Source organism: Eucyclogobius newberryi, unplaced genomic scaffold (assembly GCF_026437365.1).
Source record: "Eucyclogobius newberryi isolate DKJ021-1_F unplaced genomic scaffold, fEucNew1.0.hap1 SCAF_9, whole genome shotgun sequence".
Lineage (NCBI taxonomy): Eukaryota > Metazoa > Chordata > Actinopteri > Gobiiformes > Gobiidae > Eucyclogobius > Eucyclogobius newberryi.
This window is the reverse complement of record NW_027316532.1, coordinates 6,555,375-6,569,710: the sequence shown is the minus strand read 5'-3', so window position 1 is coordinate 6,569,710 and position 14,336 is coordinate 6,555,375. Positions and strand designations below refer to the sequence as shown.

The following is a 14,336-nucleotide window of genomic DNA, read 5'->3' as shown; positions in this document are numbered from 1 at the left end:
ATAAAACCATGACAAAAAGAAGATTGCAAAACAAGTCGAGTTCGAAGCATGCAATAAACCCAATATGTTAAAAAAAAAAACACAATATTATTTACAAGGAAAAAAATACATTGATTGGAATTGTTGATCAAAGAGCTGCACTCTTCTGCAATCCTTCACCAAAATTACTACGATCACTACAGTTCTCAGTCTCAGTGTGTCAGTATCAGTACTTTTAACAAAATTGAGTACTTCTTGCACCACTGCTTGAGTAATATAAAGTAACATTAGTCTTGAGGGCAAATGTTAGCTACTCTACACACCTCTGTGAATACTTTGACATAATAACAGCGTGGGACAGTGGCGTCTGGAACTGAAGAGCTTTCAAGGGAGGGAGGTTCAGGCAGGGGGAAAGGCAGAGGCTGTAGGGTGTAGAAAAAGGTTTAGAGGAGACGCCAATAGACACTCAATAGGCGCCAGCTCAGGAACAAGGAGCTAATGGAGTAAAAGTGTTTGAAACATGAAGAGGGAGTGGATCATGGCTCTGCTACACCTGACTGTACTTGTAAGTGTCTTCTGCTTAAAACATATTAATAGTAATAATTATGACGCAAAATAGCACTGACTTGATAGTTAAGTTTATCAGTTTGAGTCATGTATTTTTAATATTTTTATGGGATTATAGAATATTTATTTATTCATTTATTCTTAAATTAAAACAGTAATAATAGCAACGTTAACAACAAAAATATTAGACAGTCAACCACACAGGCATTAGAGGACTGGAGGGAACAGTGTAGAAGGAGCGGCTGCGTGAGGGTATTATTACTATCATCATAATGTCATATAATGTTACCATAGCTTGTCATATGTGTCATATCGTTATATAGCTTATTGTTATATAGCTATCATATTATATCACAATACACTGTCATTATATAAACTGTTTTTTTTGTTTTTTAATGTCATTCCTTTAATCAATTGAGACGACAGTTTGATTAGTCCCTAAACCCAGTGGCGGCTGGTGGTGCAAAACATAGGGGGGCTTTTTTACTTTTTTTTTCTTTTTTTAAGTCCAAAATGTAATAGTTTACATTGACTGTATAAATACATATTTGAATACACGTTTACAACTGATTTAATTGAGTAAACACACTTTATTTCCACTTTTGGTAATAATAGTACAATGACTTAGAGGCGCATACCATTTGTGAGAAAATACATTTGACATAAAATTACATTTTACACTTTAGAAAATATCAGATTTTAAAGAGCAAAACAAAAAATCTGTGATACTGTAACTTATAGTGCAAAGTAGCAATTATTACATTAAGAGGAAATAAAAAAACACCAACAATTGTTGCATAATGCATGGGAGGTTTTGTCTATAGGAGTTTTTGTTTATAGGAGATCTTCTACTGAGAGTGTTTTTCAAACTTCCTATAAGTGATCTGTTCTTTTCTTCTGTATCTACCTCTGTATCTTCCTGCGTTGCATCAATGAAATTTCCCCATGTGGGACAATAAAGGATTATCTTATCTTATCTTATCTTATAAAATTGTTGCACATTATTTACCCTGAAATACATGTGTAACATTTTACCTTTTTATATTTAATCACAGACTTTATTGCTGTATGGCAAGCTGTTCTTAAAGACAGGTCATTTATACTATAAATCAGGGGTCCCCAAACTTTTTTGCACCACGGACCGGAATAATGTAGCTTTTATTTTCATGGACCGGTGTGCCAGGTTATGTCGTGGTCAGGTTAACTTGCGCGGAAGTGGGCGGGGCTTAGGCTTCAGCTCGGCAGCGTGTTTGATGTGGCACATCTGCGATGACGTATCATGTATAATGCACGTATCAGAAATGTTCTCACGCAGGACAAGAGCAGAGATATAATATACTTGCCATTATATTTAATGGATTTCATTTGCAATTTCCTATAATGCTTTTCATTATATATCCACAGACGAGCTTATTAGCATGTCATGAGGGACAGGCCAAAGTTACGTCAGAGAAAATGCTGTCACTGATAGATTATTTCCAGTTTTTGCGCGGCTTGGTAGCAAATGCGTTGCGGACCGGTACCGGTCCCCGGCCCGGTGGTTGGGGACCCCTGGTTCATAGCATTCTTTCATGGGTTTTCTAATAACCAAAGCATATTTTCATGAATAGAAGTTAAGCGATACTTAATTATTAGCTTTAGCCTTATCCAGGTAATAAACGAAAAAAACACTCCTCTTTAGTGTGTTTTTTGTCAAGGTAACAGAGCATGGAGTTTGACACATCACATGTCTTGGAATGATATGAAATCAGCCGCTTTCACTTCAACATGAAGATAGTTTTTATTCACAGCAGCAAACAGTCGAGGAGCTCATTCTGAATGGTTTTGGACGTACCTTTTGTACTCAGACGTCTGTAGATGCAGTTTTAAGAAGTAAACACTGAAAACAAGGGTTAGGGTTAGCGTGTGGCATTTCCACGTACGTTGCGCGCAGATGTCTGTGTCTCCAGCGTAAACTGCGTAGCTCCAGGGCGTAACTACTACGCTACCGCCGCTGCCTAAACCACTGCCAATAACTACTATTTACAGCGAGTGTCTTGCTCGAGAACTCTGTCACACTATAAAGGCTAGTCGGATTCAAACCAAAATATTCACCATATAAGATTACGGCGATGTAATTCCGACAATTTGTATCTATATAGCTCTATTTCCTAATTCAAAAGACTACAAACAACAATTGACCTGAACTTGTGCAGGTGCTGTGCTTCGTCAGCTGCAGTGGCGCCCCCCGCAGACGGAAGAGGGAATGGCTCGTTCCTACAAAGCTGTTGAAGGAGAACTATGACTACAAGAACTCCGACTCCATCGCCCGTGTAAGTAATGTGAACTAAAGAATAAACTAAACAGAGAACCTTTGAAGTTTGTTTCCAACTGCTTGCAGTCTTCCTTAGAGCGATGATGTTTTTATGAGGTGTTTTGAGAACAGATTTAAACAATTTTAATTAGCGATAGCAGTTGGCAACAAACTTCAAGTTTTGCTTTATCTTTGTCATTAAATGAACAATACATCTTAAAAACTGATGAGACGAAGTGTAGCAGTATAGCCTGCAGGCGGGCTTTACTTCAGACTGCTTCCAAAGTGCACACGCTTTTTTGCTCGCTCCGCTTGCTATCGCTGCTTTCCTTATTTATTTTGCTTTTGAATCAGTTTTTGTCTTCCAAACATTTTTGCTTTAGACTTTTTCAAGTAAACCAAGGATTTTAAGAACATTTTTCCAGTTTTAACGACATATCTGACGCCAGCGACATGTCCGGGAGAAGAAGGGAGAAAGACTGTGAACGCTGTCGGAAATATCAACAAGAAATTAATGAGCTGAAAACACGGATATTTGTTTTAGAATCTGAAAAAGTTCTTCACGATACCATTCCTGTGTCAACCGACGTTAAGAAGAGCACACTTTTTTCAAGAAAAACTGCTACTTTCAACCTAAACCGCAGTGACTCTGTGTCGTTTCCAAAACTGTCTAAAAACCAGAAAGACCAGGCTGTTTCTTGGAACAAACTTGGAGCAAAGCCTAAACGATACAAAGATAACGTGAAGTCGCCTAAAATACAGCTCACCAACAGATTTTTACCACTTTCAGAGATGGAATTAAATGAAAAAAGGAAAGATGACGTGGCCAAAATACAGCGAGGAGGATCTGTGCCAGGAGCCAAGGTCACGCAGATTGTTTTAGTTGGGGACAGCGCGATAAGTCACGTGACGCATGAAAAGATAAACACACATTTTTTTCCAAGCGCCACTGTTTCTGAGATAACGTCACTCCTTCCAAATATTATGGCTAAGCATGGAGGAGCTAAACAGCTGATTGTGCACGTGGGTGCAGTGGACATGCGGCGGGAACAGACTGAAGTTTTGAAAAAAGACTTCTTGAAGTTATTCGACGTGCTTGATAAAATGGAAATCAAAACATTCATAAGTGGACCTCTTCCAAACATCGACAGGAGAATAAACAAGTTTAGCCGGCTTCTTCAGCTGAACACATGGCTGTCCAAAGAGTGTTCCCCGAGAGGACTACACTACATTGAGAACTTCTATCTATTCTGGAAACGAGAGGACCTGTTTAAGAGAAATGGCCCCCACCTATGCAGAGGTGGAGTGAGGGTGCTGACAGAGAACCTGCTCCACGCTCTGAGGCATTGGACTGGGCCTGGACAGGGTCCTGAGCAGGTAGTTAGAGAAGAGAGGAATGAGAGAAGAATTCCTGCTCCCTCAGCCAGAGACCGAGCCAATGTTTCAACATCAAAAGCACCACAACCTCAGCCTCCACCAAAGGATTCATCAGCAGCTGCTCCACCACCACCAGCAAAGGATTCAGCTCCAGCTGCTCCACATTAACCTCCACCGCCTCCAGCAAAGGAACAATCTTCAAAGGCCTTGGACCCATCTGTGACAAGCCCAACAACATCCCTGTCATCGCCCCTGCCTTCACACCAGCCCTGGGTTCCCCCTGCAACATCTACTCCCACTAAAGATTCATCATTCTCCTTCTCATCTCCACTCTCACCCATGGGCCTTCCCAGCCATTTTGAAAGTCTGATCAAATCAGGCATTAAGATGGCTCCACTCACGCCCAATATAGCAAGGGCTATGCCGACTACACCAACAAAAGCCCCACCACCCATCCCCCCTCGCCTCTCACCTGGTCCCAAACTCTCCTTGGTTACAAAAGCCCCACCACCCATCCAACCTCGCCTTTCACCTGGTATCTCCCATAGCTAGGATGCACTGGGTCTCAGCGTTGCCGGGACTTATTGTCACATTAAAAATCAAACCAACCCGGGGCCCTATGTAAAAAGAGCCCCCCCTAGTGCTATTTCTGTAGTCACATCATCACACAGATGGAAAAACAAAATGCGAGAAATGTGATTCATATTCCCTGTGAAAAGATAAAGCCCAGTCTCACTGAAACTAGTCTGAAACTTGCTGTGCTAAATGTCAGATCCTTATGTAACAAATCTCTCTTAATTAATAATTTTATTTCTTCTTATAATCTTGATTTTATGTTTTTAACTGAAACATGGCTTGACAAAAACACAGGAAATATAGTTCTGATAGAATCTGCTCCACCCAACTTTAAGTTTGAATCTGAAACACGAGACAACAAAAAAGGGGGCTGAGTCTGTGCTGTCTTTAGAGATGAAATAATTACGCGCAGGTTGTCTTTTGGGGTGTTTTCATCATTTGAGTATGTATCCTTTAAAATGGAGCTAAAACGGTCTCCATCCATTCTCTTCATTGTTTTATACAAGCCTCCCCAGCACTGCCAAAGTTTTATTGATGATTTTACTGAGATGCTTTCAGTCATATGCACAGACTTTGATGGTTTGGTCATTACAGGTGATTTCAATGTGCATGTTGATAATATTTGTGACAGAAACGCTAAAGAGCTTGATGCTGTCCTTGAAACCTTCAGTCTTACTCAGCATGTGAGTGGCCCCACCCACAGCAAAGGACACACTCTAGATCTCATAATTACAAAGGGGGTAAATATTTCAAATGTTAATGTGATCCATGTTGCTCTGTCTTATCATTTCTGTGTCTTCTTTGACCTGTCTGTTTCTCCCAAACCTCCGGTTGGTCCTGCAGTTGTTCAGAGGAGACACATAAGTGATGGCACAGGTGCACTGTTTATGGAAATGATAAACTTTGAAAATGTCTCATGTTCTAATGTAAATGTTTGTTGAACTCTGTTACATCTAGTGTTTTGAATGTTCTGGACACCATCGCCCCTATAAAGGCTAAAATGGTTAAAAATAAGCAGAAGGGACCGTGGAGAAATGATGATTCGGTCAGGGCACAGAAAAGGGAGTCTCGCAGGGCCGAACGGAAATGGCGCAAGTCAAAGCTCCAGGTTCAAAAAGAGATTTACAAAGAAAAGCTGAACATGTACAACCTAATCTTATGTAGAACTAGGGAAAGATATTTTTCTGAAATAATTGGAAGCTGCAGTAACAACTCGCGTGTCCTGTTTGCCACAGTAAACAGATTAACAAACCCTCCAGCTCAGCTGCCGTTAGAACTCATTTCCACATCCAAGTGTAATGAGTTTGCATTATTCTTTAATGACAAAGTTCAGGGCATTAAAAATGCTATAAATCCCACAATGCAAAAAATTACCCTAAAACCACCAAGACACTTAGAGCTAACTCACTTTGCACCAGTGACTGACAAAACTGTCCATGAGATCATCACCAGTCTGAGTTCATCTACATGCTGCCTCTATGTATTACCCACCAGATTTCTAAAGTCTGTGCTGAACAGTTTGTTAGCACCATTCACTCACATAGTTAACATGTCGCTTCAATCTGGAACATTCCCAATGTCTTTGAAAACTGCGGTCATAAAGCCTCTCCTAAAGAAGAGCAGTCTTGATGCCGCAGTACTGAGTCATTACCGGCCCATCTCTAATCTGCCATTTTGGGGCAAAGTCCTTGAAAAGGTTGTTTACCAACAGCTCACAGATTTCCTCTTAATAAACAACTCATTTGATGTTTTTCAGTCAGGTTTTAGACCTCATCACAGCACTGAGAGTGCTCTTGTCAAGGTGACAAATGACAGCCGCCTGAACACTGACACGGGCAAAGCCTCAGTCTTAATTCTGTTAGATCTGAGTGCTGCTTTTGACACTGTCGATCATGGGATCCTCTTACAGAGAATAGAGGACTGGGTGGGCATCACTGGCACTGCCCTAAACTGGTTAAGGTCCTATCTGGAAGACAGGAAGTACTTTGTTGAAATTGGTAGCTGTGTCTCAGACCACATGACCCTGACCTGTGGAGTACCCCAAGGGTCAGTCCTGGGTCCCCTTCTGTTCAACCTCTACATGCTGCCGTTAGGTCAGTTGATACGCAGTGAAAATGTGTCCTATCACAATTATGCAGACGACACTCAGATCTATGTTTCACTATCGGCAGGTGACTATGGACCAGTAGATTCACTCTGTCACTGCATCCAACAGATCAGTTTGTGGATGCAAAACAACTTTCTCCAGCTGAACTCAGACAAGACTGAAATAATCGTTTTTGGCCCACAGAAACAAAGAGAAAGTGTTTGCGGTCTCCTCCAGAGTCTCGCTCTAAAACCTACAAACCAAATTAGAAATCTGGGGGTAATAATGGACTCAGACTTGAACTTTAATAGCCACGTCAAATCAATAACATCAGCAGCTTTTTACCATCTAAAAAACAGTGTCAAAACCAGATTTAGAGAGACTTATCCATGCGTTTGTCTCCAGTAGATTAGACTACTGTAACGGCCTGCTCACTGGCCTCTCCAAACGAGCTGTAAAACAGCTGCAGTACATCCAGAACGCTGCTGCTCGGGTCCTGACTAGAACCATGAAGTATGATCACATTAGTCCTATTCTCAGGTCTCTGCACTGGCTCCCTGTGGCTCAGAGAATAGACTTTAAAGCAGCTCTGCTTGTGTACAAGTCTCTCCATGGCCTAGCACCAAAGTACATCTTGGATATGTTAGTGCCATATGAACCATCTCGGACTCTGAGGACCTCAGGGACCGGCCTCCTGCTGGTGCCCAGAGTCAGGACTAAACATGGACCGGCCTCCTGCTGGTGCCCAGAGTCAGGACTAAACATGGACCGGCCTCCTGCTGGTGCCAGAGTCAGGACTAAACATGGACCGGCCTCCTGCTGGTGCCAGAGTCAGGACTAAACATGGACCGGCCTCCTGCTGGTGCCAGAGTCAGGACTAAACATGGGGAATCTGCGTTTCAGTTTTATGCAGCTAAAATCTGGAACAGTCTTCCTGAAGATGTGAGACAGGCTTCTACTCTGACAATGTTCAAATCTAAGCTAAAAACAGTTTTGTTTAGCTGCGCATATGACTGAAAGGATTTTTTCTTTGCACTCTTCTCTTTTGTTTGTGATTTTATTAGTTTAGAAAATCAGTTGGATTGATAATTTTTAATTTAGTTAATTTTATTGTATTTCTGTTTCTGTAATTTCTTTGTGATTTGAATGCATTTTTCCTGCTGTGAAGCACTTTGAATTGCCTTGTGTATGAAATGTGCTCTACAAATAAACTTGCCTTGCCTTGCCTTACTACTGATCACTTGCTATTCCAACTGTAATGTCCATCCGTGAATTAACTTATTGACCATGTATAAAAAAAACATTTATTTTTGCTAAGCTCAAGTCTCTGCCTATCAGCAATGAACCTACGTGCCTTTTATATTTAGCTGGTCCTGGGCCAACTCCCAGGTGGTGTTGTTGGCTTTTACAAACATTAGATGGTTTAGTCTGGTTTAGCCACTATGGACAAGAAGGGCTAAGCTGACGACCCTCGGAATACCACATAAGCATTAACGGCCCTTACTTGGCACCAATGTACTTTTAAATAATTTCGACTGCGCCCTAAATCAGCTAAAACTGTCCATCTGATTTATTGTACTTTACCTAATATCATTAAAAAGTGTCCCTGAAGCTGTTTAGAAGGTCTTGCACAGTATTTGGGATCATAAACTACTCTCTCTCACCAAATGAATAGACCAATCGCCAATACACAACCTACATATAGATTTCATTAGAATACGGTTAAACCCATGTGGAAATACATTTGCAGCTCAGATAATGTGTGGCTTGATTTGTTACTCGTCTGCTCACTTGCAGAAAATAACTTGTCAGCCCGGTAAAATGCGCTGTCTTTCTTTTACCCTCAATCTCGTGTACATCCCGGAGTGCAAAAATAATGCACAATCTCTTCGATAAAACTTCCTGCTGGATTGCGTGACAACAACTGCAGGAGCTTTACTCTCAGTGTTGCTCTCTGTTACAATGACTTTAGCCCCATCTTGTTGTATTTATGACCCACGTTTCATACAAAATTACCATCACGCACACATCAAAAGGAACAAGAAATATGTTACTGGTTTTCTGTTTAGAAGGTGCTATGTGGAACATTTTTGAACACTGAATGGCTTTCTTACAAACAAATTAGGAAAGCAGAGAATAATTGAGGTAGATCTGTAAAAGTGTGCGTGGTTGTTGCCTGGGGAAGGGCCGTGTCATGATGGGACATGAGAGGAGGAACGTATGGGAAAGCGGAGCATCCATCTGCACTCACTGTCCCGGGACATTTTAAATGTCCCACATAAATACTGCACTCAAGACCACAAGTTCAGACCAGATCGCTGCAGCACTATTCAGCACTATCTAAAACTTCAGTCAGAGGTAATGTACCGTAAGCAAATACGAGTGCTACCAATGCATCTGCGCCATCAGCCCCTCTGACCCCAATCGATTACCATGTTCATACTAAAGCCCTTTACAAACTCATGATCCCTGCCGTGTGTGTGCTGGCCTAACCTTGCTTAGCGTTCTGGGATCAGACTAGATTGGGCATTGACAAGGAGGTACATAAATAAATGGACCAATCCCAAGCCTGCCAACATTAGATGTTTCATGAAGAGCTAAGGCTAATATGGAGCTACAGAAGGGTGGTTTTGTAGAGCTGGATGAGGACAATCAGAGTAGAGACGCTGCACTTGGGCTTTGTATTGGTCCCTGCAGGACGCCTCTCAGGGAGAGTAAGATCTAGGACAATCTGGTAGAACAGCGTTTCGTTGCTGACCTGAATGCGCTTTGCTTGTATAATCTTTTAAAAATTGTATAGTCCGATCATCTTTTTTGGCCTCCTTTTGGACTTGGTTTCTGTTATGAATCTGGTTTTGATCTGGTGGTACTTAAAAAGCCAAGTACTGAGCAAGATGATGGTCGCAATGGACGATTTTTCGGCGATTTGAGAACTCAGGTGTAAGTGCGCATGCCACTCCCCCGTGCGGACTGATACAACACACACGCGCGACGGAGCGCATCGCTTCTCTCGTCTCTCGTAGATTTCTGTCCACTTCTGCGTCAGCTCGAACTGTCTTTCTCCGTCTTCATTTTGCCCCGTACACTGAGGGAACTATATTATGCTAGATCCATGCGCTTAGACACGCGGAAATGTGGGACGAGCCGCACGCGGCTGCAGGTGAGCGGTAGGTGCGTTTTATGATTGATACGTGGCAGGACTAATCGGCAGTCCACGCCACGAGGAAATAAGACTCAGATTTATGCCAAAAAAATCGTCCATTCAACCTTTAAGTAGAAGTAAAATAAAATCCCCAAATATCCCAAAATGAAAGCAAAATCCCAACAACGGTCACAAAATTGTTAATTTGCTCGACAGAAGGTCAGAAAATCAAACAATGAAACAGTTGTTGGTAAATAGAATAAGCAAATTAACCAACATTCACTAGAAATAAGCCAATGCATAAGGGTCCTCTGTCCTTGGCTTAGACCCTCCTTCTCTGCAAAAAAAAACAGGCTGCACATGTACAGGACTGACCCGCTTCCATTTGCAGATAGAATTGAAGTCTGTAGAGTCAGAGTCCACTCAACACAGAGGGAAAGAAAGTGGCTCATCCAGAACTGGGAGCGAGTCATCCACAGAAGGCAACAACATTTTCTTGCGTGACAATAAGTCAAGAATGTGTTCAAATTGTACTTGTAAAATAACAGAAGCTAATTTCCATCACAGGGTGCAAGATCTTAAACACATAACAATGTAGTAAACCCTGAAATAAAATTTTACTACTTGTATTTCAGCACCACCAGCAGTTAAGCAGTGTTCTACTTAGCCTGTTATTAAAACCATAAAACTGATGACTCTGAGCCAGGTTTGTCAGGTTCAGACTAGACTTCATTTCAATATTTTTTTATTTATTTTTTGACAGAGAGAGTTTTTGGGCCTGTAGGCTTTGTTAGACAGTAAAGGTGAGCGTGAAATGGGGGACTGAGAGATAAGGGAGGACATGAAGCATTGTGAGTCAGGAATCAAACTCACAACACGGCTGCATGTTGAGCCTGGCATACGTGCGCTGATGCCTTACGCAATCGACCACTGGGCAGCATCTTCAGTCATGTTTTATGTGTCAAAGTACCGTATTTTCCGCACTATAAGGTGCACTGGATTATAAGGCGCACTGTCAAGGAATAGTCTATTTTCGAACATTTTTCATATCTTCAGTCATGTTTTATATGTAAAAGTACAGTATTTTCCGCACTATAGGGCGCACTGGTTATAAGGCGCACTGTCAAGGTGTCTTGACAGGTGATCTATTTTCGATAATCTTTCATAAATAAGGCGCATTAAGAGAAACAAAACGTGTATCACACATAATCGCTTCTAGGTCAAGCACAATCAGAATCAATCCATATATAAGGCGCACTGGATTATAAGGCGCACTGTCGTTTTTTGAGAAAATTAAAGGCTTTTAAGTGCGCCTTATAGTGTGGAAAATAGGGTACACAGCTGATGTATGTTGAAAGGATCCAGGTGCATTGTCAAGGCTGCTTTTGTTGAATTTGATTGTTTTCTTTGGTGTGGTGTGCTCAGTAACTGTATTTTGTATGTAACCCTAACCATTATTTTTTCCATCTGTAATCAAGTAGATCCATAAAGTTACACATTATTTACCAAATTTACAGAGTTTACTCTCGGCTGTGTGATAAATCAGTCAGCGTTGAGTAGAATATAGTATTCAAAACAGGAGACTTATCCAGAGACAACCCCAAAGTTCCACACGTTTGAGGTTTTATCCCAACTACGGCTGCAACTTAAACAATTACTTCTCAAAATACATTGCACCTTCAATGGAAAACCACATCACAATGCCAAGTTTAAGCATGCATTTTCCCGTAAAGACTTGATGCTCCAAAGACAAGATAGTTCGTGCTTCAGTGATTTACAGCGGCCTCTGATTAATGGAGCTGTAATTGACAAATCGTGATGATGGGACATTCATCAGCTCTTTAACAGGAGCCAATGTTTGGGAACCATTTCAAGAGCAGTGACAGTGTTTACCTGAATGTAGCCCAGAGCCTCGAATTCAGGACTAATCATAAAGAAACAGAGCTTTAAAGAGGCTGAATGGAAAGATACCCTGAAGGTTAAAAAAGGTTATTTGTTTTTGTATTACATTTAGAGTTTGGCTTTCAGCTATGTTTGTGTCATCAATCATTCGCTGAGTACATGGTGGTGGTACATGTGCTTGTCAATCTGTACCACAGTGTAGCAAGTAGCAAGTAACTCCTTCTGTCCACAAGCAAACTAACATCTGGGCCAAAGTGTATTCATGAGTGTGCGCTGAGAAAAAGCGGGCCACTGTTGATAGCAATCACAGTTTGTTCATGGAGAAGCGCTGATGTGTGCCCCTAAAGCCGTGCACAGACTGATGGCTGTACACCTAAACAATGCGCCCTGTTACACTGACCTGCGACAGAATTTGCATTTTTATTTTCCCACAGTCTGGTAATGAGATGAGTGTTCTCAGACAAGCTTGTGCTGCGTTCCTTTGATACTCAGTGCATATATGTTTCGCCTGGAGTCCCATACCTATCCGGAACAGACGAGAAAATGCATGTTCTGCTTATGTGTCACTATTTGCCCAATATGCAAACACAGATCTGTTGAATGGGTGCCAACATGCTATTCTGTGGGATGTGACTCATGGTGTGTGTTTTGCATACTGAAGGCCAAGCATGAGAACACACAGAAATAAGACTGCTCTTTTGGAAATTTGCTATTGTACCTACTTGCCCCAACTTTCACCCATGGGACTTTTATCTAGTTCCTGTTCTTCCGAGCCAAGTCAATACTGAAACTTGAAACTATAAAACTCTGGAGGACCTTGACTCCCATGTTAAATGAAGTAAAGTTTTAATCAAGAGCTTTTAAATATGACCATCTAAAATAAGTGCTTAGAATTACTGTTTAATAAATGATGTTTGGGTCTATTTCGACTAGCTTAAAGTAAACTGGCCAATGAAACAAGCTTAAAAAACCCTGTTTTGCTTAAAATAAGAAAAAGACAAGCATTTTGAAGTAATAACACAACATACTTGTATATTGGCAAATCTTACTTTAAGAAAGTCAATATATACAAAAATCAAGATAAATATGAATTGATTTGAAAAAATGTGTCCCTATGCTATGCTGTGTATCCCCCATGCGTCCCCCATGCGTCCCCATGCGTCCCTCATGTGTCCCCCGTGTATCCCCCATTCATCCCTCATGTGTCCCCCATGCGTCCCCCATGTGTCCCCATTCATCCCCCATGTGTCCCCCATGCGTCCCTCATGTGTCCCCCATTCATCCCTCATGTGTCCCCCATGTGTCCCCCATGCGTCCCTCAGGTGTCCCCCATGTATCCCCCATTCATTCCTCATGTGTCCCCCATGCGTCCCCCATGTCTCTAAAACTCCTTTCCTCATGTTTATTCATATACCGGTAACCTGTGTATCCACGTAGAGACTGGCGTTGATAATTTTCACATGTGCATATTGTTCTCAAGAAAGCAATCAAAATGGACTTACGGGAGCAGGACGGGAGTGGGATGGATTCTAACCGGAGAGGGACGGGAAGGGCATCTTTCTCTTTCTCTGGATCGGGATTGGGACAGGACAGGAGTGAATATTCCCTCCCGTGTCAGTCTCTATCTTTGTGTGCATGTTGTGTGTTGTCTATGTCGTATTGCAGCTCTAGAATTTTGTGTTTTATATGGATTTGTTTTGTTTGAGTTCATCACCAGAACTACATGAATTATTTTATTAAACATTAAAGTTTTAAAACCTGATTTGGTAGATCTGTTAACAAATGATTATTTTAATATTTGCTGAATTATTTAATCATTTTTATAGTAAAAGACTTTTGAAAAGAAGATTAAGTTCCTGTTTTTTATGTGAAAAACAGAACTAGATTTGGAAAGTTTCAAACCTGTGAATCTGCTCTCCGTTGAGTGACTCTCACACCAATCATTCCAAAAAACGTTTTTGCCGTACAATATATCACTTTTATTTGTCCCCTTCCTCGCCACTTCAGATCCGTTCAGACAAGGATGAGATTGAGCCGCTGTACTACTCACTGCATGGACCAGGCGCAGACAAAAAGCCTTACAACCTGTTCTTTGTGGAGGAGGCCACGGGGCTGGTGTACATCCGAGGTGTTCTAGATCGAGAGATGAGAGAGATATATGTGGTGAGTAACAGAATCAAACTATTCAACATTTTATGAACGAACATTTTTTCTTCAACTTGAAAGCAGCAGTTGTGTAATGTCTAAGATAATAGCACTCTGGCAGAGTTTGCATCTTTCTCCCTGTGTCTGGGTGGGTTTCCTCCAGCCACTCCAGTTCAGCCCAAAACATGCGCCGAAGGTTCAAGTCTCCAGCAAAGGTCCTGACCAAGCCTAGCTCAAGGTCTGGAGATGGGTCCCGAGCACAGCGTTGT

The 14,336-nt window shown here is 41.6% G+C and overlaps 1 protein-coding gene across 1 annotated transcript; it reads left to right on the top strand.

Moving 5' to 3' along the window:
• Positions 1–462: 462 nt before the first annotated feature.
• LOC140354314 (desmoglein-2.1-like) lies at positions 463–14,299 on the top strand. Its single transcript, XM_072439278.1, has 4 exons — positions 463–544; positions 2,742–2,858; positions 13,930–14,085; positions 14,231–14,299. Exons 1-4 carry the CDS (start codon positions 500–502, stop codon positions 14,297–14,299), a joined length of 387 nt encoding a protein of 128 aa, XP_072295379.1. The 5' UTR covers positions 463–499.
• The last annotated feature ends 37 nt before the right edge of the window (positions 14,300–14,336 follow it).

Coding starts and splice junctions, on each gene's coding strand:
- LOC140354314 (XM_072439278.1), top strand. CDS start 500: ATGAAGAGGGAGTGGATCATGGCTCTGCTACACCTGACTGTACTT. Junction 545..2,741: donor TGCTACACCTGACTGTACTT/GTAAGTGTCTTC, acceptor GAACTTGTGCAG/GTGCTGTGCTTCGTCAGCTG. Junction 2,859..13,929: donor ACTCCGACTCCATCGCCCGT/GTAAGTAATGTG, acceptor TCGCCACTTCAG/ATCCGTTCAGACAAGGATGA.